The sequence below is a fragment of the Epinephelus lanceolatus genome, chromosome 20 (genome assembly GCF_041903045.1).
Source record: "Epinephelus lanceolatus isolate andai-2023 chromosome 20, ASM4190304v1, whole genome shotgun sequence".
NCBI lineage: Eukaryota > Metazoa > Chordata > Actinopteri > Perciformes > Serranidae > Epinephelus > Epinephelus lanceolatus.
The window spans coordinates 39,151,778-39,179,658 of NC_135753.1; the positions used below are offsets into that span (position 1 = coordinate 39,151,778).

At 41.2% G+C, this 27,881-nt stretch overlaps 1 protein-coding gene across 13 annotated transcripts; it reads left to right on the top strand.

The window, feature by feature from the left end:
* LOC117265035 (NACHT, LRR and PYD domains-containing protein 3-like) lies at positions 1-26,293 on the top strand. 13 transcript variants are annotated; one of them, XM_078162850.1, is made up of 19 exons: positions 1-143; positions 2,355-2,590; positions 2,758-4,618; positions 6,472-6,648; positions 7,825-7,998; positions 8,741-8,914; positions 10,865-11,038; positions 14,774-14,947; positions 16,890-17,063; positions 17,842-18,015; positions 18,843-19,016; positions 20,626-20,672; positions 21,050-21,159; positions 21,624-21,679; positions 22,753-22,970; positions 23,327-23,598; positions 23,862-23,975; positions 24,084-24,225; positions 25,151-26,293. In XM_078162850.1, coding segments are annotated over exons 2-19 (4,551 nt in total). In that variant the 5' UTR covers positions 1-143; positions 2,355-2,589; the 3' UTR covers positions 25,486-26,293. The 13 variants fall into 13 exon arrangements, 11 of the variants coding, with proteins under 11 accessions (XP_078018976.1, XP_078018978.1, XP_078018977.1 ...); XM_078162852.1 differs by lacking the exon at positions 17,842-18,015; XM_078162851.1 differs by lacking the exon at positions 16,890-17,063.
* The last annotated feature ends 1,588 nt before the right edge of the window (positions 26,294-27,881 follow it).

A 27,881-nucleotide genomic window follows, 5' to 3' on the forward strand; every position in this document is an offset into this window, starting at 1 on the left:
AATGCAGAGGGGCGGGGCTACACTGAACATGTTATCCAGGTACATGAGGACAGGGAGGAACCCTGACACTGACGTGTTCAGACAGTTCAGACTCCATGTTGAGTGGACGGAGCAGAAGGAGGAAACGTGAAGGCTGAGGCAGGGTGAGTGTTGATCCAACATTTATATGATGTTACTGTCAAAGTGTGTGAGTCAGCTTTGTCTCTGTGGACTGTAGAGGACAGACATGTGACAGTGGGGTGTGTGTGTGTGTGTGTGTGTGTGTGTGTATGTGTGTGTTACTTGCTGTTCTCTGAGTTTTGCGTGTAACTTCTGTAAACATGTTTCCTGAGCTCTCAGCCAGTGTTACTGTTTTCCTCTCAGAGAACCACTGACTCAGTTTCAGTTTCCTCTGACTGTGTTTCTGATTTTTGTCTTTTAAATGTTGTGTTTGTATGTCAACAACAAAAAAGAGAGGCTGCCATGAACTTCACCCAGGTTCTGCTTCTTCTTTCAGTTTCAGTGCATCACATGCAGTCAAACATCCTGTGGTCTACAGTGACCTCTAGTGATGAACCTGGAAACTAACACACAACATGTTTCCCCCTTTGTGTAGGAAGCTTACACAGTAAAGGTCAATATACACTGTTGTAAATCACCTAAAACAATACAAAGTTAAATGTTGCTCTCACATAGCATCAACAAAAAATCTTTTAATAATATTATATATATAAGACGGCATTACTGTTCATCTCTCAGCTTGACTGACAGCAGAACCCTGATCCTAACATACATCTATAAACTCCAGCTGAAGTAAACACAACTCTTTCATTGGCACCACAGAGTTTCTTCACCAGAAACAACGTCCACAACATCATCAACTCTGTCACGTTCAGACACTTTTTCAATGTCCAACATTTGTTCCTTCAGTCCTTCTTTAATCAGGGTTCCTGTGGATCCTTAAAAAGTCTTAAAGGCATTACTGTCATTAATCTAAGAATAAATCAATCTCTCAAAAGTCTCTCAAATGCTACGACATAGGAAGAAGGATTTTATGAATCTTTTTGTGTTGCATTTAGGACTGAAACTGAAAATCACTGATACAAATTATTCAGATTCAGATATGTACTGAAGTTTCATCTCATCCATATAACTATATACAGTGCATTGTGATGACTCTTACTGTGGCACAACACGCTTACACCATGGACATGTGACTCAAGAGAAACCTGAAAATCATACATACAGTCATACAAGACATGATTTGATTATGTTGACTGCAGAATTTGTAAGGATCATTTGTGGGATGAGCAGCAGAGCTGAGTATGTGGGTTGCGCCCATGAAAAATTTGCCAGATCTTCTCTGCCAATGCCAAACAGCTTTTTTTGCTGTTGCTACTGACTTTTGTTTTGAGCTTCTGGTGCCCCCAGGTACCTGTGAGCATGGGCCCTGCTACAGTGGTCAGTTGGTGTCTGCTCCAAGAATCGGCATGCCACGTTTGACTGTCACAAACTTTGTGTCTTAAGGTCCTGACACACCAAGCCGACGGTCAGCTGTGTATCAATGATGGGCCTTTGGTGAGCTTTCATGGCCCTCGTCGCTGCAGTGTGTCCTGCACCTTCGGTCCTTGTTGGCGCTAGTGTGCTTTTTTTCCTGAATCGCCGCCTCCCACAGTGGAGCCTACTGGCACATTACATCACTCTGATCGACAGTTCAGCTCAGCGCACAAGAAAAAATACGGAAGTGAAGAATGTGAACAAAGAGCTAAAGTCCAGAGGGAGTGAGACCAAAACCAACTTATTCCATCAAGTCAGATTATTTTTCTCTTTAGCAGAAACGTTTCCTGATGGTTTGTGTTGTTGTTCACTGGTGTACAGTTAATATGCTCTGATTGTGTTGTTCATGTGCTAACTGGCTAGCTAGCATCATCTTCCAGTTTCTAGTTTTGAATGTCGATTACAGACGTCCATCATCTGCTGGTGTAGAGAGTTATTTCCTCTCATGCAGGCACAGGACATACGTGCTTGTTGGTCATCGGATTGGCGTGTTAACGTGCAACTTTTTGGCTGAGACACGACACCGTGATGTGACGCAGCAGGGCGGTCTCATTGCTGCTAGTTCTCTGATGTCTGTTTGGTGTGTCTGGGCCTTCAGACTGCTGCTTATTATTTAGAGCACTTCTTACCTCGGTTCAATCCAAACTAACTGAAGCTAAGCTGCTCAACGTGACTGTAAAACAGTGAAGAGCATGATCAGCACTTTAATGGAAGGTTTGTTCTGTGAAGCAGCTGCAGAAAGTGTTGAGTTTGTGTCAATAAAATAAAAAACCTACAGTGAACATTTTAGTCATAAAGAGATGTCTTTGTGTCCACAGAGAGAAGAAGAGGAGTGATGTTTGTGTGGAGGAGCAGCTGTCCTGCTGTGCTTTGTGTCAGGACGTCCTGAAGGATCCAGTCTCTACCAGCTGTGGACACTGGTTCTGCAGACAGTGCATCACCTCATACTGGGACCAGTCTGCTTCATCAGGAGACTCCTCCTGTCCCCAGTGTGGACAAAGATCCAGAACAAGAACTGGACTGCAGACAGACAGTCAGACCAGCACTGTACAAAGTAAGACTGTCCATCTGTCTGCTGATGTCTTCATGTCTGAAAACAAGATTCTTCTTGTGTTGTAACAGTCGTTACATTTAAAAAAAATCTCAGCTTCCATTTTCATTCCTTTTTTAATGATGTATAACTAAGACTATTTATAATGAGGCCTTGTTGTTGTCTTCCAGTGGACGCTGGTCTGCAGGAGGTTTTAGATGAACATAAGATCAGTCTGAAGAGGAGATGTGAACGTGTGACTGAAGGAAGTGATGAAACAGGAAGTGGAACCCTCCTCAACAGGATCTACACTGAGCTCTACATCACAGAGGGACAGAGTGAAGAGGTTAATACCCAACATGAGGTGAGGCAGCTGGAGACAGCTTCCAAGAAGAAGACCCTCCATGACACTCCAATCAAGTGTCACCACATCTTTAAAGCCTTACCTGACCAACAGGGACACATCAGAGTGGTTCTGACCAACGGCGTCGCTGGCGTTGGAAAAACCTTCTCAGTGCTGAAGTTCACTCTGGACTGGGCCGAGGGTTTGGAAAACCAAGATGTCAGTCTGGTGATTCTGCTTTCGTTCAGGGAGCTGAACTTGATCAAAGATGAGCAGTACAGTCTTCTCAAGCTGCTCCATGTTTTCCATCCAACATTACAGAAGGTCACAGCAGAGGAGCTCGCTGTCTGGAAAGTTCTGTTCATCTTTGACGGCCTGGATGAAAGCAGACTGTCACTGGATTTCCACAACAATGAGGTCGTGTCTGATGTCACACAGAAGTCATCAGTCAACGTGCTGTTGACAAACCTCATCCAGGGGAATCTGCTTCCCTCGGCTCTGGTCTGGATAACTTCCCGACCTGCAGCAGCCAATCAGATCCCTCCTGCACGTGTTGACAGGGTAACAGAAGTACGAGGCTTCACTGACGCCCAGAAGGACGAGTACTTCAGGAGGAGAGTCAGTGATGAAGAGCGGTCCAGCAGAATCATCTCACACATCAAGACATCCAGGAGCCTCCACATCATGTGTCTAATCCCAGTCTTCTGCTGGATCACTGCTACAGTTCTGGATCACATGTTGACTACAGAGCAGAGAGGAGAGCTGCCCAAGACCCTGACTGACCTGTACTCACACTTCCTGCTGGTTCAGACAAAGAGGAAGAAGCAAAAGTATGTTAAGGGACGCAAGACGAGTCCACAGGAGCTGACGGAGGCTGACAGGGACGTTCTTCTGAAGCTGGGGAGGCTGGCGTTTGAACAGCTGGAGAAAGGAAACATCATGTTCTACCAAGAAGACCTGGAGCTCTGTGGTCTTGATGTCACAGAGGCCTCGGTGTACTCAGGAGTTTGTACAGAGATCTTCAAAAGAGAGTGTGTGATCTTCCAGAAAACAGTCTACTGCTTTGTTCATCTGAGCGTTCAGGAGTTTCTGGCTGCAGTCTACCTGTTCCACTGTTACACCAACAGGAAGACAGAGGTACTGGAGCACTTCCTGGGTACAGTCTTCAGTCAAAGGGACTCAAAGCCAGAGTCTTTCTTCAAGAAGATTTCTAAGTTTTTTGGAAAGAGTGAAGACCATTACCCATCTCTGGATGAGTTCCTGAGCAGAGCCATGGAGAAATCCCTGGAGAGTGAAAATGGTCACCTGGACCTGTTTGTTCGCTTCCTTCATGGCCTCTCTCTGGAGTCCAACCACAGACTGTTAGGAGGTCTGCTGGGTCGGACAGACAACAGTCCAGAAATCATCCAGAGAGCCATCAACAACCTGAAGGAGATGAACAATGATGAGATCTCTCCTGACAGAAGCATCAACATCTTCCACTGTCTGACGGAGATGAACGACCACTCAGTTCATCAGGAGATCCAAGAGTTCCTGAAGTCAGAGAACAGATCAGTGAAGGAACTCTCTGTGATCCACTGCTCAGCTCTGGCCTACATGCTGCAGATGTCAGAGGAGGTTCTGGATGAGTTGGACCTGAAGAAGTACAACACATCATGGGAGGGACGACGCAGACTGATTCCAGCTGTGAGGAACTGCAGAAAGGCTCAGTAAGTCCAGATGTGATTAACATTATAAATCAGTGTAGATTAGTAGTTCAGTTCTTCACAGATGTTCCTGAACTGTTTCAAATGTTGATGTTTCAGTTAGTTGTGTTTCTAGCTGTCAAGTTACTGAACACAGTTATTCTATTTATTTCTAATAGTTGTTACATTTGTCAGTTTCGTCTTATTTCTCTTCCTTTGGGTGTAGGGATGGCTATCATCAAGGTTTGAACATTACTACCACTCTTACCCATACTGCTTATTGATCCGCTACTTTAACACAACTCTTATCGGTTCTTATTTTGTGTCTCTCAAAACAAACAGAAGAACTGAACTGACATTGCTTCATTTTCTATGTATATTAGTACAGTGTATAAATTAACATTCTGCTACAGCATTGTTTAGAACCTAATTCCAATTTTAAATTTAATTCATGGAGCCCAATATCACAAATCACAGTTTGGCTCAGAGACTTTACAGCGTACAACATCCCTCCGTCCTCGGACCCTCACAGCAGAAAAGGAAAAACTCCCCAAAAAAACCTTTAACGGGGGAAAAATGGTAGAAACCTGAATAAATTCCTATTATAGACAATAACATCCCTGAGGTGGACGGGGTAACGGGAGATGAACTGCGAGGTAGGAGGTCGAAAACGCTGCATTTCTCCACATCAGAGAAAAAATGCATCAGTGATGAACGTCTTAATCTTATTGCAAATGAGAAACAGAGTTGGTGAGATAAAGACGGTACAAGATAACGTTTATGTGACCTAAATGAACAAGAAATATATCTTGTGAATTTCTCCAATACCAAAAGCAGACCTGTTAACATCAGAGCTTATCAATAGTACGGTCTTTAATAATTCCAGCCCTGGCCCGTTTAATACTGGGTTTCGGTACCCATCCCTATTTGGGTGATGGAGGCGACGTGCAAACCTGATAAAACTAATGAAGGTCTTTAGAGGTGGTGTTGGAGGTTTCATCACAACATATAGCAGTGTTTTACAGTTATCAGTGAATGCAGTAAAGTTATTATTACCTGAGTAGGTTCTGCAAGGTGTCTGATATCATCACACATACAGGTGATACCTGATTATTTGAAGAGTATAAAATAAGATCTGTATCATTTTCCAGAGGAGATTTCTGAAGGTCTAGAGAATTACTTTTGTGCATTAGATTCTTTTGGTGATGGTTTTGGAGCCATTTCATAGTGAACATGGAGGATGTTAGGCGATATCACACGGCAGAAATGCAGCTCAGATTAATGGTTTGACTTTACATTGTTTAAATAACATCAGACTAATCTTCATTAATTGGCTTTAATTAGTTTGAATTCTTCATGTTCTTTTTATTATGATTATTATTAGAAACTATTTTAAATGTGTTTATTCTGTTTTCTGTCTTTAAAGCACTTTGTGAACTTGTTTTTGAAAAGTGTTGTTTATTTGTTATTTTCATCATTATTATTGTTATTAATTGAATCGAATATGTCAGTGAATCAGCCACTGTGGCCACAAGTGACACTTATGTGATAATGTTGAATGTTTTAACAGTGATTTGGCAGCACAAGTGTAGAAAGTCATCAGATCAGAGAACTGATCAGTAACGTCAGTTACACAACAACATCTATGTAAAGTTTAACATTAGCATTAGCCAGCAGCAGCTAGCTAACAAAAAGAGATCATCTTTCCAACTGTAATTGTTCACTGAGTTTAAAACGTGGTTTTCTAATCAAGATGGCGTCATGCAAATGTTAATCAAAACACAATCTGTCAAACTGTTTCATCATCAAATACATGAAGTCAATATAAAGTGTCCTCTTTCATAATAACATATTCTGTAATCAATGTGTTATGACAGACTTTCTGGCTACCGACTCTCAGAAACTCACTGTGAAGTCGTGGCCTCAGCTCTGAAGTCCAACCCCTCCCATCTGACAGAGCTGGACCTGAGTTACAACAGGGACCTGAAGGATTCAGGAGTGAAGCTGCTGTCTGCTGGACTGGAGAGTCCACACTGTAGACTGGAGGCTCTGAGGTCAGTTCACTGACTGTAGCTTATGATGTTCTTTGTATATATTCAACACAACTCTCTGACTGAAGCTTCATATTTTTGGTTCATATATTTTGGGGATTTTGCTTGAACACAAATCTGAAGACTTTTCAGTTTTTCCAAATGTCTGAATATTTGGTATTTCGGGAGATGAAAAGTTTGACAGGACAGTTTTTCAGCTTGTGGTCCATCAGTGAGTGAAGATGATGTCAGTACTGATGAGGCTGTAGAGTGTGTGAGGGATATGAATGAGGTTGTTGAAGATCTGATGACAGCAGATAAAAACAGGCTGCAGACACTTTGAGCTTCTGTGTAAACAGAGAGAGAGCGACAGGTTAGAGAAAGACAAGAAAGACATGAATGCAAAGCTCAATAAAGGTGAAGTTATGAAGTGTGGTGATGTTGATGATGTCAGAGGCTGATATGGCTGCTACAGCTGCTGTGGTGTGGTGTGCATTAAAGCAGAGCTCAGAGTAATAAACAGCAGCCTAACACAGGCCCAAACGTCCCAACAAAGAACCATCCAAGGTCTGTTTGAGGACTTTAGAAAGAAGCTGCAGAAGAAAAAGACTCTCTGTTGTAATGATGACAAAAAGATGTCAGGTGAGAGCAGTCATAGTGTTTGTGATTCAGAGCAACAACAGACTGTATGTAGTTTTATAAAGTTTCTGTTCTCTAACAAATCAAACTCTATTTAAGAATCATCTAACTTGTGTCCACCAATGACTCTGTTAATGTACATATGACATGTGGCTGTTGTTTGAAGACACACTGGAACAAATGTGGAGCTCTCCTTTAAATGACATAAACCTACTGAGCTCCCAAATCCAGGAAGAAGAAGCTCATGTAATAAATGAAAGAATGAAGAGTTTGTAGTCCAACATGTCTGATTTGATATTGATCCTCTAATGATCAGCAGCATGTTATTAATCAGTGTTGACATGAATAGGTGTATGAATGTTGTGGTGACATTTGGATGATGTCTGTAGAAGGCTGACGTTATGATGATCCACAATAACACAATGACAAAGTCACTCTACTCATTTTAGGGAAAAGCTCATTGATCAGGACATAGTAATGTTGAGCTACACATTTAAAACCTGAACACATCTGATTGGATTATTAATGGAGTTTTATCTTCATCTTTTATTCTGTATTCAGATTGAGGGGCTGCAGGTTGTCAGAGATCAGCTGTGTTTCTCTGGCCTCAGCTCTGAAGTCCAACCCCTCCCATCTGACAGAGCTGGACCTGAGCCTCAACAAGCTGCAGGATTCAGGAGTGAAGCTGCTGTGTGATTTTCTGGAGAGTCCACACTGTAGACTGAAGACTCTGAGGTCAGACACCATCACATACTTCTGTACTGAGATTAATATGATGTGAAATTGGCACTAAATTTAAGACATGAGGTCAGATCAGAACTGATGACATTTACACTGAGATTTAAATGGTTCAACTTGAAACTTAAAACTGAAAAACAGGATTTAAACATTTGAAAATGACATTTGTGTGTCACATTTACAGTTTAGACTTCCAGTGTGGAGCTGTACTGAGCTGTACAGTAAGTGAACTAAGTGAAGCCTCAGCTCTAAGTGAAACATCAGGATGTTAGTGAAGACAACCTACACTTCCTTCATATATCACAATAAACTGGCCTTTAATGACTTGATCCTGTTTAACCTGTCAAAATCCCACATTTCATTCAATCAAATCACTTCTTACTGTGTGTAATTATTGTAAATGTATTACATTTAATAAACACCTCTAATTCATGTCAATGCAGCAGATTTAAAACCTTAATATAACAAATCAAATCCTACACTGAATCATTCACTCCAAAGTCACTGCGTCTTTATTGAAGTAGCAGCACGTTGTCATTAATATTAATGAGAGCTCTTTTTCACTTTTTGTATTTTACAGTTTTTAAGCTGCATCCTGTTGAGTTCAGCTGTTTGGAGTTTCCATTTTCTAAACTTCTACATTCTAAACCTTCTTCAGCTCTGAACACATTATTAAACACTGAATGATTTCAAGCAGGAACATTGTCTTCTAAACTTACGTCTTTTATTCTTCATTCAGATTGAGGGGCTGCAGTTTGTCAGAGATCAGCTGTGTTTCTCTGGTCTCAGCTCTGAAGTCCAACCCCTCCCATCTGACAGAGCTGGACCTGGGTGGAAACAACCTGCAGGATTCAGGAGTGAAGCTGCTGTGTGATTTTCTGGAGAGTCCACACTGTAGACTGAAGACTCTGAGGTCAGTTCACTGACTCTCTGTTACTGTTGTAGATCTTACATGTTTAACAATTGAAGCTAATTTATGTACAAACATAACTTTTATCTATAAAGTTGTGAATGAACTTTTGTTCATATTTTCATGTTTCTTGTATAAATGTAGTCTGCAGTCACAAAGACTTGTGTTTCTTTAATTAACAGTTGATTTATTGAATCTTTCTCAAACACAGCAGTTTACAGGAGAAAACACAGAAGTGGAATATCAAAGATTAAACAACAGAATAGAATCAAATAAAGTAATAATCACACAGGACCAACTGTGTGTGAAATAAACACAACATTTACACACATTAGTACACAGAGATTCAACTCCACATGTCTACACAGATGCATGTGTGCATTAGTCAAACATATGTGGTCATCAACCCACAACAGACTGTGAAATATTTCCCATGTAGCTCCTAAAAGCAGAGCAGCATTTATCAGAGAGATGTGGTTTTCTTTTGAGACTGAAGATGATTTTTTCTGATGTCATGTACGAGGACATTTCTTTGAGCCACATGGAGACAGGGGGAGGATCTGCACTTTTCCATCATACAGCAATACATTTATTAGCAGCCATCATGGCCAGTTTGATCAAGTGAAGCTTGTTTCTTTTGGAGAGAGGGATATCAGATATGTTGCCTAGTCAGGCTAGTTTAGGTGAACAGGAGATCTCAAAGCCAATCATCTCTTTAAGAATCTCCAATATTGATCCCCAATAAAGTCTGAATTTATGACATTTCCAGAAGATGTGAATAAGGTTACCTGTCTCTGTTTTACATGGAGGGCAAAGATGTGAAATGGATTCATTGATCCTACGGAGTCTTTGTGGGGTCAAATAGGTTCTGTGGCTAATGTTGAACTGTAAAAGCTTATGGCGGCTGTTCTATGAGAAGGATAGTGCTTCCTCACATATTGATTCACATCTACTGTCTTCAAAAGTACATTCCAGCTCCTGCTCCCACTTGGTCCTCAAGTTTAGGAGTTTAGTCTCTGTGAGGACCAAAATTCTTTCATGAGTTCATTTCATTTTATTTCTTTATTTGCACACACGTAAAACTGCTTTAAATCTAAATAGTATAAAAGGAATATTTAAGAAATGTATCAGCAGAGGTCAAGAAGCCACAGGCTTATACAAACAGACCTCCCCTCAACTTCAGGAGAAAAACAGCAGGGCTAAACTGAAAATATACAGGAAAAATACAACAAAAGATAAATGACAAAGACGCAAAACCACTAACTATAACCCAGTGGACACAGAGACTTGAAGAGGTTTATGCAATGGAACGTATGACAGCAAGTCTGCAACTGAAAATGGACACTTTTAAACAAAGGTGGACTCAAGTCACGCTATATTTGGTAATCTAATTGAATCGATTCAGGTTGTGGTAAATGACGGTATTATAATGGTGTATCATTAAAAAATGCCATTCTTGTGTTCCTATGTAACTGAACCTGCTGTGGTGTGTGTGTGAATGTATATATGCATATGGAAATATTGTTTATTGGGTACATTTCTATACAATCAAATAAATAATTAGACATCATGAATTAATTATAATGATAATTTTAATAAATTCCAATGATAAAGAGCTTTGAGGACAAAATGTCTCTGTGGTTTTTAAAGACTTGTGTTTGTTAAAGAAAGTGTAGAAAATGTCCACTGTTAGTAGTTCAAGGATTTAAAGGAACAATACAGTATTGATCCTCTAATGATCAGCAGCATGTTATTAATCAGTGTTGACATGAATAGGTGTATGAATGTTGTGGTGACATTTGGATGATGTCTGTAGAAGGCTGACATTATGATGATCCACAATAACTCAGTGACAAAGTCACTCTACTCATGTTGAGCTACACATTTAAAACCTGAACACATCTGATTGGATCATTAATGGAGTTTTATCTTCATCATTTATTCTGTATTCAGATTGAGGGGCTGCAGGTTGTCAGAGATCAGCTGTGTTTCTCTGGCCTCAGCTCTGAAGTCCAACCCCTCCCATCTGACAGAGCTGGACCTGGGTGACAACACACTGCAGGATTCAGGAGTGAAGCTGCTGTGTGATTTTCTGGAGAGTCCACACTGTAGACTGAAGACTCTGAGGTCAGACACCATCACATACAGTACTTCTGTACTGAGATTAATATGATGTGCATGTTACACTGAGTTTAAGACATTAGACTGATATTTATGAGGTCAGATCAGAACTGATGACATTTACACTGAGATTTAAATAATTTAAAGTGAGTTTTTAAAATGTCAAATTAAAATTTAAAACTGAAAAACAGGATTTAAACATTTCAAAATGACATTTGTGTGTCACATTTACAGTTTGGACTTCCGATGTTCAGTTTAAGTTACTGAGTTAGTTCAACTTCATTTTTTCATAAAGTGTCTTTAATAAGAGAGACCTACACTTAACAAAAATATAAACGCAACACTTTTGTTTTTGCTCCCATTTTTCATGAGCTCAACTCAAAGATCTAAAACATTTTCTATACACACAAAAGACCATTTCTCACAAATATTGCTCACAAATCTGTCTAAATCTGTGTTAGTGAGCACTTGTCCTTTGCCGAGATAATCCATCCCACCTCACAGGTGTGGCATATCAAGATGCTGATTAGACAGCATGAATATTGCACAGGTGTGCCTTAGGCTGGCCACAATAAAAGGCCACTCTGAAATGTGCAGTTTTGCTTTATTGGGGGGTCTGGGGGGGGTCAGAAAACCAGTCAGTATCTGGCGTGACCACCATTTGCCTCACGCAGTGCAACACATCTCCTTCGCATAGAGTTGATCAGGTTGTTGATTGTGGCCTGTGGAATGTTGGTCCACTCCTCTTCAATGGCTGTGCAAAGTTGCTGGATATTGGCAGGAACTGGAACATGCTGTCGTATACGCCGATCCAGAGCATCCCAAACATGCTCAATGGGTGACATGTCCGGTGAGTATGCTGGCCATGCAAGAACTGGGATGTTTTCAGCTTCCAGGAATTGTGTACAGATCCTTGCAACATGGGGCCGTGCATTATCATGCTGCAACATGAGGTGATGGTCGTGGATGAATGGCACAACAATGGGCCTCAGGATCTCGTCACGGTATCTCTGTGCATTCAAAATGCCATCAATAAAATGCACCTGTGTTCGTTGTGCATAACATACGCCTGCCCATACCATAACCCCACCGCCACCACGGGCCACTCGATCCACAACGTTGACATCAGCAAACCGCTCACCCACACGACGCCACACATGCTGTCTGCCATCTGCCCTGAACAGTGAAAACCGGGATTCATCCGTGAAGAGAACACCTCTCCAACGTGCCAGACGCCATCGAATGTGAGCATTTGCCCACTCAAGTCGGTTACGACCACGAACTGCAGTCAGGTCGAGACCCCGATGAGGACAATGAGCATGCAGATGAGCTTCCCTGAGACAGTTTCTGACAGTTTGTGCAGAAATTCTTTGGTTATGCAAACCGATTGTTGCAGCAGCTGTCCGAGTGGCTGGTCTCAGACGATCTTGGAGGTGAACATGCTGGATGTGGAGGTCCTGGGCTGGTGTGGTTACACGTGGTCTGCGGTTGTGAGGCTGGTTGGATGTATTGCCAAATTGTCTGAAACGCCTTTGGAGACGGCTTATGGTAGAGAAATGAACATTCAATTCACGGGCAACAGCTCTGGTGGACATTCCTGCAGTCAGCATGCCAATTGCACGCTCCCTCAAAACTTGCGACATCTGTGGCATTGTGCTGTGTGATAAAACTGAACATTTCAGAGTGGCCTTTTATTGTGGCCAGCCTAAGGCACACCTGTGCAATAATCATGCTGTCTAAACAGCATCTTGACATGTCACACCTGTGAGGTGGGATGGATTATCTCGGCAAAGGAGAAGTGCTCACTAACACAGATTTAGACAGATTTGTGAACAATATTTGAGGGAAATGGTCTTTTGTGTAAATAAAAAATGTTTTAGATCTTTGAGTTGAGCTCATGAAAAATGGGAGCAAAAACAAAAGTGTTGAGTTTATATTTTTGTTCAGTGTAAGAGCATCACACATACCAGGACGTAATTTTAACTCATTATGTGCTGCCACCACGGAATGCAGTGTTAAGAGGTCGCGGCCATTTCACATATTTCTGTTCAGGTTGGAACATTGTCTTCTAAATGTGGCGCGCCTGAAATAGTGTGACCACATTTGTATGGTGAAAAAGTGAGCATAATTACCACTCTCATAATTTTATTTTATTGTACACGTTTATGTTCATATTAATATTCATCTGTTGAAATTACTGTGGTCCAAGCTAATTGTTATGGCACTAATGGAGTGAAGAATACGTTTTTTGGGCAGAAGTGAGGCAGAACTTTTGTGTTTGTTTTGTTGTTCCGGGGAACCTGTATGGAGGGCGTTTTTCCACTGTTATCCTCAGAGGCAATCTGAAAGGAAACGCAATGCACCTTGTTCTCATTGCTTCTGTTGTACCTGCTTCATACAGGTCGGTAAACTGTAAATAAACTCCAACTACCTCTGTTATAAGGTCAGGCTTTATTTACGTGACTGTTTGCTGGAAGTATGGAGTGTTTATCGTGACTTTTACATGCATAAAACAGCTGTAAAAAAAAGTTAGTTCATTGGAGATTGAGGTGACGCCATTTTGTGCCGCAAACGTGACCTGGAAGTGTCAAGTGTTTAAGAGCTCCTGCACATTGTGAATATTACAAAAATATATTGTTTGTAATTAATATGCACTTTACTTAATATACAATTGGTTAAAATTTAAAGATTAAAATAGTTCATTGAATGTTGATTGTTTATGATGTGATGAAGTGTGTTTCCTTTTAACATACATCGGTAAAACATGTAACACAAGCATTTCATAGTAATTCATTTCAGTGGCCTGTAATTATTACAGAAGTTTAATGAAAGGTACAGCATACAGTGTTAAAGGGGACATTTCATGTCACTGAGTTACACTCAATGTGAAAAATAATTTAAGCAGTAGTATACTGTGAGAAGGGCGCCACAGTGGTGTGGTGGTTAGCACTGTCGCCTCACAGCAAGAGGGTTCCTGATTCGATCCCGGGTGTGGGAGCCCTTCTGTGTGGAGTTTGCATGTTCTCCCCGTGTCAGCGTGGGTTTCCTCCAGGTGCTCTGACATGTTCTCCCTGTGTCAGCGTGGGTTTCCTCCAGGTGCTCTGACATGTTCTCCCTGTGTCAGTGTGGGTTTCCTCCAGGTGCTCCGACATGTTCTCCCTGTGTCAGCGTGGGTTTCCTCCAGGTGCTCCAGCTTCCTCCCACAGTCCAAAGACATGCAGGTTAATTGGTGACTCTAAATTGTCCGTAGGTGTGAATGTGAGTGTGAATGGTTGTCTGTCTATGTGTCAGTCCTGTGATAGTCTGGTGACCTGTCCAGGGTGAACCCTGCCTCTCGCCCAGTGTCAGCTGGGATAGGCTCCACCCCCCCGCGACCCTCAAGAGGATAAGCGGTTATAAAATGGATCGATGGATACTGTGAGAAATGTACTTTAATTATTAATGTCAACATTTTGTGTTTATCACAGAAATGGATGCTTTAGTGAAACTGTGAAAGTCGTGAGATACTGAAAGTGATGGACTGAATATAGGGGAGACTCAGAAGAACAAAAGAAACTGAAATCTGTTATTTACGTGTGGCTTGTTAATAAAACAACAAGCAGAAGCAATCTGGAAGGAAATGCAGCATACCTTATCCTCATTGCCTCTGTTCTACCTGCTTCACACGTGTTACAATTTTGTTACTGTGGTTAACATCCCTGGACCCGTAACATAAAGTTAAATCTTCTGTTCTTCATTCAGATTGTGGGAATGCAGTTTGTCAGAGATCAGCTGTGTTTCTCTGGCCACAGCTCTGAAGTCTAACCCCTCCCATCTGACAGAGCTGGACCTGGGTAGAAACAACCTGCAGGATTCAGGAGTGAAGCTGCTGTGTGATTTTCTGGAGAGTCCACACTGTAGACTGGAGACTCTGAGGTCAGTTCACTGACTCTCTGTTACTGTTGTAGATCTTACATGTTTAACAATTGAAGCTAATTTATGTACAAACATAACTTTTATCTATAAAGTTGTGAATGAACTTTTGTTCATATTTTCATGTTTCTTGTATAAATGTAGTCTGCAGTCACAAAGACTTGTGTTTCTTTAATTAACAGCTGATTTATTGAATCTTTGTCAAACACAGCAGTTTACAGGAGAAAACACAGAAGTGGAATATCAAAGATTAAACAATAGAATAGAATCAAATAAAGTAATAATCACACAGGACCAACTGTGTGTGAAATAAACACAACATTTACACACATTAGTACACAGAGGTTCAACTCCACATGTCTACACAGATGCATGTGTGCATTAGTCAAACATATGTGGTCATCAACCCACAACAGACTGTGAAATATTTCCCATGTAGCTCCTAAAAGCAGAGCAGCATTTATCAGAGAGATGTGGTTTTCTTTTGAGATTGAAGATGATTTTTTCTGATGTCATGTGCGAGGACATTTCTTTGAGCCACATGGAGACAGGGGGAGGATCTGCACTTTTCCATCATACAGCAATACATTTATTAGCAACCATCATGGCCAGTTTGATCAAGTGAAGCTTGTTTCTTTTGGAGAGAGGGATATCAGATATGTTGCCTAGTCAGGCTAGTTTAGGTGAACGGCAGATCTCAAAGCCAATCATCTCTTTAAGAATCTCCAATATTGATCCCCAATAAAGTCTGAATTTATGACATTTCCAGAAGATGTGAATAAGGTTACCTGTCTCTGTTTTACATGGAGGGCAAAGATGTGAAATGGATTCATTGATCCTACAGAGTCTTTGTGGGGTCAAATAGGTTCTGTGGCTAATGTTGAACTGTAAAGCTTATGGCGGCTGTTCTATGAGAAGGATAGTGCTTCCTCACATATTGATTCACATCTACTGTCTTCAAAAGTACATTCCAGCTCCTGCTCCCACTTGGTCCTCAAGTTTAGGAGTTTAGTCTCTGTGAGGACCGAAATTCTTTCATGAGTTTATTTCATTTTATTTCTTTACTTGCACACACGTAAAACTGCTTTAAATCTAAACAGTAAAAAATAAATAAATAAAAAAATGTATCAGGAGAGGTGAAGAAGCCACAGGTTTATAGAAACAGACCTTCCCTCAACTTCAGGAGAAAAATAGACAAAAGAACTAAAATAACATTAAACAGAAAAATACAACAAAAGATAAATGACGACAGGAAGCACACTGAGTTGTCAGTGAAAAAATAATCTAACTAAAATGAAGAAATACATAGGACACAGTTCACAGACAAAATGTCTCTGGGGTTTTTTAAGACTTGTGTTTGTTCAAGAAAGTGTAGACTAGAAAAGCACTTGGAGAGTGCAGACCTCCGCCAAGCAGCTCGGATTTCCCGCCATTTTATTATTTTATCCACTTCGCTTCAACCAATCACCACCAAAATTTTATCATCTGTTTCTTGTCCCATTATCAACCTTTCCTGAAACTTTCATCAAAATCCATTTTAGAACTTTTTGAGTTATTTTAAAGACAAACAAACAGACAAACAAACAGACAACAGACCAACGCCAGCGAAAACATAACTTCCTCGGCGGAGGTAAAAATATCCACTGTTAGTTGTTAAAGGATTTAAAGGATCAATACAGTATTGATCCTCTAATGATCAGCAGCATGTTATTAATCAGTGTTGACATGAATAGGTGTATGAATGTTGTGGTGACATTTGGATGATGTCTGTAGAAGGCTGACATTATGATGATCCACAATAACACAATGACAAAGTCACTCTACTCATTTTAGGGAAAAGCTCATTGATTAGGACATAGTAATGTTGAGCTACACATTTAAAACCTGAACACATCTGATTGGATCATTAATGGAGTTTCATCTTCATCTTTTATTCTGTATTCAGATTAAGTCACTGCAGGTTGTCAGAGATCAGCTGTGTTTATCTGGCCTCAGCTCTGAAGTCCAACCCCTCCCATCTGACAGAGCTGGACCTGGGTGACAACAAGCTGCAGGATTCAGGAGTGAAGCTGCTGTGTGATTTTCTGGAGAGTCCACACTGTAGACTGAAGACTCTGAGGTCAGACACCATCACATACTTCTGTACTGAGATTAATATGATGTGAAAATGGCATTAAATTTAAGACATAAGGCTGATATTTATGAGGTCAGATCATAACTTATGACATTTACACTGAGATTTAAGTCATTAAAATTGAGTTTTTAAAATGTCAACTCCTAATTTAAAACTGAAAAACAGGATTTAAACATTTGAAAATGACATTTGTGTGTCACATTTACAGTTTAGACTTCCAATGTGGAGCTGTACTGAGCTGTACAGTAAGTGAACTAAGTGAAGCCTCAGCTCTAAGTGAAACATCAGGATGTTAGTGAAGACAACCTACACTTCCTTCATATATCACAATAAACTGGCCTTTAATGACTTGATCCTGTTTAACCTGTCAAAATCCCACATTTCATTCAATCAAATCACTTCTTACTGTGTGTAATTATTGTAAATGTATTACATTTAATAAACACCTCTAATTCATGTCAATGCAGCAGATTTAAAACCTTAATATAACAAATCAAATCCTACACTGAATCATTCACTCCAAAGTCACTGCGTCTTTATTGAAGTAGCAGCACGTTGTCATTAATGTTAATGAGAGCTCTTTTTCACTTTTTGTATTTTACAGTTTTTAAGCTGCATCCTGTTGAGTTCAGCTGTTTGGAGTTTCCATTTTCTAAACTTCTACATTCTAAACCTTCTTCAGCTCTGAACACATTATTAAACACTGAATGATTTCAAGCAGGAACATTGTCTTCTAAACTTACATCTTTTATTCTTCATTCAGATTGAGGGGCTGCAGGTTGTCAGAGATCAGCTGTGTTTCTCTGGTCTCAGCTCTGAAGTCCAACCCCTCCCATCTGACAGAGCTGGACCTGGGTGGAAACAACCTGCAGGATTCAGGAGTGAAGCTGCTGTGTGATTTTCTGGAGAGTCCACACTGTAGACTGGAGACTCTGAGGTCAGTTCACTGACTCTCTGTTACTGTTGTAGATCTTACATGTTTAACAATTGAAGCTAATTTATGTGCAAACATAACTTCTATCTATAAAGTTGTGAATGAACTTTTGTTCATATTTTCATGTTTCTTGTATAAATGTAGTCTGCAGTCACAAAGACTTGTGTTTCTTTAATTAACAGTTGATTTATTGAATCTTTCTCAAACACAGCAGTTTACAGGAGAAAACACAGAAGTGGAATATCAAAGATTAAACAACAGAATAGAATCAAATAAAGTAATAATCACACAGGACCAACTGTGTGTGAAATGAACACAACATTTACACACATTAGTAGGGGTGACCCCGAATAGTCGATGATTCGGTGATTCGATTCAGAGAAGTCTGATTCGACTGCCAGTCTCGTTGTCGAATCGTCGCAAAATGTGGTCATGAAACAAGACTGTACCATTCTGATTATATGGGAGTGCTCACTGCTGCTGAACATTTTGATTTGACACAGAATGTATTTGTTTTCTAGTAATCCATGATATATAGCCTATTTTGATACAAACATCAGCCTAATTTCTGTAAATAAAAAATTGAAAATGACGCATGCGTTTAATCAGTAGGCATAATCATTACTACGCATGAATAAATCACCCAGTTGCTCGATCCAAATAAGCTGAGGTGAGTGAGTGCGCTGCAGGACCATCAGTGCAGCATCGAGGCCTACAGTGATTTACGGTGGCGGAGAGCATAAACAAACATTTGGAGGAGCTACACATTTAAAACCTAAACACATCTGATTGGATTATTAATGGAGTTTTATCTTTTATTCTTTATTCAGATTGAGTGGCTGCAGGTTGTCAGAGATCAGCTGTGTTTCGCTGGCCTCAGCTCTGAAGTCCAACCCCTCCCATCTGACAGAGCTGGACCTGAGTGACAACAAGCTGCAGGATTCAGGAGTGAAGCTGCTGTGTGAATTTCTGGAGAGTCCACACTGTAGACTGGAGACTCTGAGGTCAGTAGATGGTGCAGTCAGTCAGTGTTGATGAGCCTATGGGCTCTAGTTTCGCAGACGGGGCGCGGCGCACCTGCGCTTTGCCAACTGGGTGTGGCCAGGCGGATTTTGTAAGTTTGGCACACCGTGCGCCCTGGCGCAGCTTCTCCTCTTTCCCACCTCCGTCCCTCCTACCGGCGCAAGTCGGACAGAGGGAAGAGAGAAGGCGTGGAGTGGGTTTTGAGGTGTAATGAGACTTTACTCAATTCGCCATGGCAGAAGAGAACAGCAGCGTCAGACGGCCAAACTCCTCCCAGGAGGAAACTTATGTTTTGGTCCGGGAGGTCTGCTCGCAGTGTCCGAATATACGGAACTGCGAGCAGACCTCCACGGGCTGATGATGCAAAGGTAGCCTGGGAGGAGGTCACCACAATTGTAAATCAATGTTACGTTTCTCTCGTGTGCGCGCGCTCTCTCTCTTTCTCTCTCGCAGTCTCACTCTGTTTCTTTTCTTTTGACTTTTCTAAGATGACAGATGCTGAATATATACTCCCTATCTGATGCTGTATCTGATCCCCTTTGATCTGACATCAGATGTGACGGGACAGTCGATATAGAGATACATTTATGTGCTGATTGCAGATAGTTGCATTGAATAGTGGTTTTGTGGGTATTGATTGCATCGTTAATGTGCCTGATATTCTGGAAACCTGCCTGTGAGGGTTTTGGTGACGTGTGCGCACTGTCCGCCGGTCAGCCAAACTTCGGCTTACACCGGCTGCGCTCCCCCTGCGCTGACAGTAGACCTGGTTTCAGATGGTGCGCTTTTAGCGCACCTTCGGCAAAGCCTTTTGGCACGAAACTGTCACTGCGCCAAGCTGGATCTGTCGACACCTCCCCCTGCTGCGCCGTCACACCCATCTCAGTGCACCTTGGTCTGCCAAACTACCAAACTGAGCGCGCCTCAGGTTGCGCTGCTCGAAACTAGCTCTGCGTGGGGTTTGTCACCCTGCGCCACCTGCGCTGTGCCGGGAAACTAGAGCCCTGTCTGTTGTTCTCAGGTGGTCTTTTGGACGATACAGTGAGCATCCAATCAGAGATCCAGTATCTTCAGGTCCAGAGATACGTTGCTCAGTAAGAGTTGAAGGTGTGAGAGCAGATTGGAGCTCTGAGTCGGTTCAGGCTGAGCATCAGTGACTCATCCATCAGCTTCTTGGCTACCAGCTGACCAGTAACATCCAATCATATTCATACAGTGTCTCCATTATAACCTGACACTTCTCACTGATGCTCTGACTCTGATACGCTCACACCAAGTTTTTAGTCTTGCTGATTTCAGATTGAATGTTCATGTATGTTCGTTAAGAGGGGATTGGTTCTCCTCGTCACTGCTCAGATTCATTGAGAGCTCCCTCAGACAGCAGAGCCTTTTCTGACTGATCTAACTGTGTGAATATTTGCTATAAATGGTCACTTCACTGACGTTAGTGTATCTGAAATGTGTTGGTGTATATACGTCTCAGTTCTTCACTGTTAAAGGTTCGTCTGTCACATTGACTGGAGTCCAGAAGATGAGGAGGAAGATTTGACCTCTGCTCATAAGATAACTGCTGTATTTGTGTTCCTTCAGGCTAACTGGCAGAGTATACAGAGCTACACCTGTCAGACATGAAGGAGGTGAGTAAAAGCTGGTTAATCCCAGTAACCACAGCAGGTCTTTGTCTTTGTTCTGTTCTGCTTTGCATGTTGGGAAACATGATGTCTTGTTGCACCACTGTCTTGAATCTCTGTCTTACCTTGGTATCGACCCCCTTTAGACTTGGTCTTGACTTAAACATGATGTTGTTCTACATTTGGACTTTATTGGAGGGTTTGTCAGTAGATACCAACAGGAAACATGGGGACAGAGACATGCTACAAAGGGCTCTGCTCGTCTTGAACTGGGGACGTTGCTGTTTCAGGTTTCTGAATGTTTGGTCTCCAGGATGTCCAAAAGTGAGTTTGACATGTGCTGTGTGTCTTCTTCTGTCCATCTGATGTCTTTAATCACCCAGCTAATGCGTCCACGTCAAAGACAAACCTGGATGTGTCTGAGGACAGAAGAGAGGACAGTGTGGATGAAGAGGATCCAGAGAGGTTGAAGCAGCAGCAGCAGCAGCAGCTGGTGTGTGAAGAGGATCTGAACACAAATATCAGTTTTTCACTTGAACAGTTTTATTAATTTGTCAGTGATCAGACTGGGGTTTCTTAGTTTTACCCCCTCCAGGGTTTAATATTCCTTCTCTTCTTCATCCTCCTTTTCCTCTCACTCTCTGCTCCTTCCTCTTCCATCAGAAACTCCTCCAAACTCATTTCTACTTCCTCATCTATGAAACCAGCAGCTGCTGTCCAACAGAGTCCTGCAGGCTTCACTTGTGCAGGATCATTTCACTGAATAATAACAATAATGGAGTCATTTTGACACAGAGCAGTGAAGTGATGAATACATAGTAAAGAGTAAACGTAGAGTAGAAAGTGAAGCAGTGAGGATCCTGTCACCTGTACATAACTGGGAGAGTTGGGTGGCCAGTTTCTGCTCCTGTCTCAATGTGTTCTAATGAACTCTGTTTGTTCCTTTTTAAACTTTAGGACACGTTAAGTTTCACACCTGAACTGCTGACAGAGTCTGGAAAGACTTCATACAGGTGACCACATCACAATATGCACAATACTTCAACCTCATCAACTCCTTTCATCACTCACACTTTAACCTCCACTTCACCTCCTTTCATCACTTAAACTTTAACCTTCACTTCACCTCCTTTCATCACTCACACTTTAACGTCCACTTCACCTCCTTTCATCACTCACACTTTAACCTTCACTTCACCTCCTTTCATCACTCACACTTTAACCTACACTTCATCTCCTTTCATCACTCACACTTTAACCTACACTTCACCTCCTTTCATCACTCACACTTTAACCCACACTTCACCTCCTTTCATCACTCACACTTTAACCTACACTTCATCTCCTTTTATCACTCACACTTTAACCTACTAACTACTACTATTTAACCTATTTAACATGTATTAGTTTTTGAAGCAGTTCAAACTGTTTTAGTTTTAGTTTCCAGTTTAGTTTTAGTTCTTATGTAGTTTCAGTTTATTACAAATATTTTCACTGCTGATTTTAGTTTTAGTTTTAGTTTACTATGATAACCCTGCTTAAAGCATCAGTATACTGCATCAGAACTGCAAGTCAGATGGTCCAACAGCTGTATACTGTTCACTTTGAACACTCATACACTTCATACTTCTGCAGCTGCTGCTTCTCTCTATTGTGCACAAAGTCAGTTTGGTCTCCAACTTTTTAAGTGATGCAACAATCACATCTGTAGTTTTTCTGAATTCTTACCAGGACAAAAGCTGGATGGATTTAGTGTTTGTGTTGCCTGGCAGATGCTGTGTGCACTAACCCTGACTTTAGTCCCAAATTTGTTCCACCGAGGTTTTTTAGAATCAGCAAGATTGTTTTTTGTTTAATGTTCAGGTTGAGGTCAGGACACCTGATCAATCACCTAAAGAATCAATGATGTGTCTGTAGGACGATGGGATGGATCGCAGGTTGTGACCTCACAGAAAGGAAGATGACATCATGTTAAACACCACGTACAAGATGAATAAAAACACAGAGCGTCTGCACGGCTTAACTCAACACATCATTGACCAACAGACTGAAAGCTTGTTGTAATCAGTCCTTCTGTGTCCTACAGGTTCAGGTGTCCTGGTCCAGGTGTGTTCCAGTGTGCTTTGACTGGACTGGTGTTTGTTATGGCTCAGGAGGCGGAGCTGCTGTACAACACTGTCCAATGGGACGAGATCGTCCTCCAGTCAGCTGGCAAGATGGCTGCAGGGCCGCTGTTTGAAATCAAGTGTTCAGAGGAAGCTGCTGTCTGTCAGCTCCACCTCCCACACTGTGAAATTATGGATGGTAAAAAATGAGTTTGAGAGTTTTGTTAGAACAATGATAAATCTCTGAAGTCCTGGTGGTTGGTCTCTCCTGGTGTCGCTGTAGGTGCACCTGAGGTGATCATTGATGGCGGCCGGTCCTCCTCTGGCCAAGGAGCTGCTTAGTGAACATGAAGGGGTCGGCCAGGAACGCTGCTCTTTCTCTTGCCCTCTCTCTCCGCCTCCTTCTCTGGCTCCCATCCACCAACAATTGCTCAACCTGGGCAACAGTTATCTTCCACAACGACTAGACTCACTGAATACATTAAAATTAGGAGTAACATTGTCCTGAGGTTGTTATCAGCCAAACAAAAGTTTAACAACTCTGTGTGTTCACAGCTCCGCTCCCTGATGGCCTGTTGTCTGTTGTCCACATCACTGACGATGGAATGAGTGTCCTCAAGTCACAGGAGATTACAGACACTCATGTGGTTGTCACTGTTCCTCACCTCTCTGCCTTTGGCCTGGTCTGGGATATTGTCACGAGGTTTTTGAGCAACCTAAAACTAGTCAGCGGCCAAGTTCTGCTGTTCCTCGGACCACCAATCCCAGAAACACAGAGGCAAAAACTCAATGTGCTTCTCCTGCCAAGAAACATCCCTCTGACGGAGGTGAAGCTTCATGTTACAGCTGTCAGCTGATTTTTGTGAAAGGACACATTCACAATTTTTCAAGTCTGTCTAAAAACAACAGTCAGATGTTCATATGAACCCTGAAACAGTTTATACTAAAACTCTGAGTGTCACAAAGTCAGTCAAGTTTTGATAATAGAATAATTCAAACTTTCTCTGGCTGTAACGTCTCAAACAGATTTCCTGTTTTTCTTTGTATTATATGACTCATTTAATGTGAAGCTGTTCTGATGTCTCTGTAGGTGAGCCCACAACAACAACTTTGCAAGAACATCCAGGCTCCTTCCACATGTAAACTCATCAAAGATCAAAGTTACACTGCTCACTGTCCTCAGGCCATTAAAGTACAGCCTAAGGTGAGGATTTTTTAATTCAAGTCTTTGTTAGTGCCGTAACATGCTGGTGCGATTCATCAAACCTTCACACTTTGGATACCGTGGAGATACTCACACTTTGGTTTTCAGAAAGCAGAGTTCGACCTGGAGTTTGGACCAAATTATCACCCAACGTTTGAGATCCGCCTGCCTACAAACACACCAGAAGTGACTGTAACAGTCCAAGACGAAAGACAGACAAGAGTCTGGGAGCATGACGTTGATCTGATGGGTAAAGTCTTCGTCCACCTGCAGCATCACTCCATCTGATACACATACAACGGAAAAGAATAAAGTAGACCCAACACAGATGATGTTAGTATGAAGTGGAAATGAGCCCTGATCAGTGGGTCATGATTAACACTTGCCATCTTTATTTGTGCTTTAGTAGACTGAAACATGGCAGTAGAACACAACACCAGATATTTCCCCATGAAAACAGTTCAAAGAAGGACTTAGTATCTATTTCCAGAGAGAACTGTCTGTGGAGCTCCTGTGAAATATTTCTTCTTGGATCCAGTTCATGTGTTCTTGTTTCTTGGTTATAAACCTTGAGATCAAGTCTGTACACTTTATGCCACGTGATGCCGTTCTTAAAATGTTGAATCGTGCCTTATGACTGAGTGATGATTAAATCTGCAGGTGCTTGAATTTCAGCCTGATTATATGAACTGTGAATATTCTGTTTCCTTATTTGAAGAAAAAAGGTGTCAGAGCGTCTTTCTGCTGCGCTCCAGCAGCACTACACCTCTGAATGGGAAGAAAAACATTTCAGCTCATTGAAGCTGTGAAGTTGATGTATCCCTGACGTCTCACTTCCTTCCTGTGGACAGTTATCAGTTTCATAGTAAGAGGGACTCAGAGCTTCTTTCTGTGTTTGTGAGGCAGATTAATGAAGCTTCAGGATGAGCTAACACATGAGTGCCAGTGTTACATCGTAGGGAACGAGAGACAGAGTGAACAAACTTGGCCTCCATGTCACGGGCAGAAACACTTGTTAGTGTTATTGAGGAGTACAGACCACACCAGCATCTAAACTGACTGAAGTCACATTTCAAGTCAAGTCCATCTTATTTATATAGCTCAACATCACAAATCACAATGTGTCTCAAGAAGCTTTACAATTAAACAAATGTCTTTCCTCGATTATCTTCCAGGTTTAAGAGGGCAAATTCTACAGAGGAGTGTCCCAGCAGAGGACAGTGTCCCAGCAGAGGACAGGGTCCCAGCAGAGCAGAGGCTGTTCTCAGTTCGGACACAGTTTGTAAACAGAGTGTCTGATCCTAATCTGAACCAGCTTCTGGATAAACTCCTGGAGCGTCAGGTTATAAATGATGATGAAATGCAGTCGGCCAGAGCAAAACTCAGAGCAGACAAAGCACGACATGTGATCGACACGGTGCGGAACAAGGGAACTGAAGCCAGTTCACTTCTGATCGTTGCTCTCTGTGAGGTGGATCCACATCTTTCCAGAGTGCTGAAATTAAGCTGAAGCAAAAACAAGAAACTGAGGAGTGTGATGATGAATCTCTGTAAGAGCTGACTGTTTCACTTTACTTATTGTCATCTTTGAATGAAAGGTTTTAATAAGTGGACTTTCAAGCTTTCGAAGCTGCAGCTGGAGCATCAGGCAGATGTGAGAATCAGAAAAACAGCAGATGTCTGAGTGGAGCTTATACACCTGATATTTAGAGATACTGCTTCACATCCTTTGACATGTTTACAGCCTCTGATGTCAATGATAAAAAGAGAAACAAATATTGTTTAATGCAGCTTGGCTTTTTCAGCCTTGAGGACTCTTGGTTCTGTATCATATTGTTGTGTTTTGTCTTTAACGTGTGTCGTTCTTCTTGGGGTGACAGAAACCTTCATAGCTGGGTTTGACTGAAAGCTGCCTGTTTCTGATGCTGAATGTTTCGAATGATCAGCTGGGGAAGTGTTGAAACATTTATGTGTGTTGATAGTTGGAAATGTTTCCTTCTTGTTTTGTGTTTATTCTTTTATATACAGTAATTATTTCTCAGCACACACTAGTTGTGTGTGAAGACTGTGTGATGTGACACTCAGATATTCTGAGGGGGTAAATATTCTCTGTCAGTGAGGCAAAGCACAGCCACATATTTCTGTCTTAACTGCATGGCTCCTTCACTTTAAAAACATCATGTATTTCTTATTGTTTGTCATATTTTTATATTTGATGTCTCTTGACTTTTGCACAGTGTATTGTTCTGCACCATATTCTGTGTATGTGCAAACCAGTTTCACAATAAACAGTTCCTGATTGTAGTTCACGGAGAAAATAATATGAGCTGCCAACAATGAAAGAATTCATCTTTTCTCCTGATAATTTGTTGAGTACAGTTTGCATTCTTTTCAGGTCGTACATAATTCACTGTTAGCATCAAGAGCTGATGAAACTGGCTGACAGATGACGCACCTAACAGCTAATAAATCCTCGATATCTTATTCAGTGTAGTTACCTGAAAGATAATATAGCTAACAGCTGACTAGACATAACTGTCTTCATAAGACAAGTTTACTCACAGCTACAGACACATTGTTGTGTCCCGTCATGTTGCCTGTGTCTTGGCCAAGTCATAGTATAGCATGTCGTCCAAAATCGTGAATAAAAGTCATAGTGTAGCATGTCGTCCAAAATCGTGAATAAAAGTCAGTGTAGCATGGCGTCCAAAATCGTGAAAAAAAGTCATAGTATTGCATGTCGTCCAAAATCGCGAATAAAAGTCAAAGTGTAGCATGTCGTCCAAAATCGTGAATAAAAGTCATTGTGTAGCATGTCATCCAAAATCATGAAAAAAAGTCATAGTATAGCATGTCGTCCAAAATCATGAAAAAAAGTCATAGTATAGCATGTCGTCCAAAATCATGAATAAAAGTCATAGTGTAGCATGTCGTCCAAAATCGTGCATAAAAGTCAGTGTAGCATGTCGTCCACAATCGTGAAAAAAAGTCATAGTATACCATGTCGTCCAAAATCGTGAATAAAAGTCATAGTGTAGCATGTCGTCCAAAATCATGAATAAAAGTCATAGTGTAGCATGTCGTCCAAAATCGTGCATAAAAGTCAGTGTAGCATGTCGTCCAAAATCGTGAAAAAAAGTCATAGTATAGCATGTCGTCCAAAATCGTGAATAAAAGTCATAGTGTAGCATGTTGTCCAAAATTGTGAATAAAAGGCATAGTATAGCATGTCGTCCAAAATCATGCATAAAAGTCAGTGTAGCATGGCATCCAAAATCGTGAAAAAAAGTCATAGTATAGCATGTCGTCCAAAATCGTGAATAAAAGTCATAGTGTAGCATGGCGTCCAAAATCGTGAAAAAAAGTCATAGTATAGCATGTCGTCCAAAATCGTGAACAAAAGTCACAGTGTAGCATGTCGTCCAAAATCATGAAAAAAAGTCATAGTATAGCATGTTGTCCAAAATCGTGAATAAAAGTCATAGTGTAGCATGTCATCCAAAATCATGAAAAAAAGTCATGGTATAGTATGTCGTCCAAAATCGTGAATAAAAGTCATAGTGTAGAAATGTCGTCCAAAATCGTGAATAAAAGTGATAGTGTAGCATGTCGTCCAAAAGCATGAAAAAAAGTCATAGTAAAGCATGTCGTGCAAAATCATGAAAAAAAGTCATAGTACAGCATGTCATCCAAAATCGTGAAAAAAGGTCATAGTATAGCATGTCGTCCAAAATCACGAAAACAAAGTCATAGTATAGCATGTCGTCCAAAATCATGAAAAAAAAGTCAGTGTAGCATATCATCCAAAATCATGAAAAAAAGTCATAGTGTAGAAATGTCGTCCAAAATCGTGAAAAAAAGTCATAGTATAGTATGTCGTCCAAAATCGTGAATAAAAGTCATGGT

Excerpts from the sequence above, each read along its gene's own strand:
- LOC117265035 (XM_078162850.1), top strand. Across the intron at positions 4,619-6,471 it reads AGGAACTGCAGAAAGGCTCA|ACTTTCTGGCTACCGACTCT; the intron begins GTAAGTCCAGAT and ends GTGTTATGACAG. Across the intron at positions 23,976-24,083 it reads CCATTAAAGTACAGCCTAAG|AAAGCAGAGTTCGACCTGGA; the intron begins GTGAGGATTTTT and ends TTTGGTTTTCAG.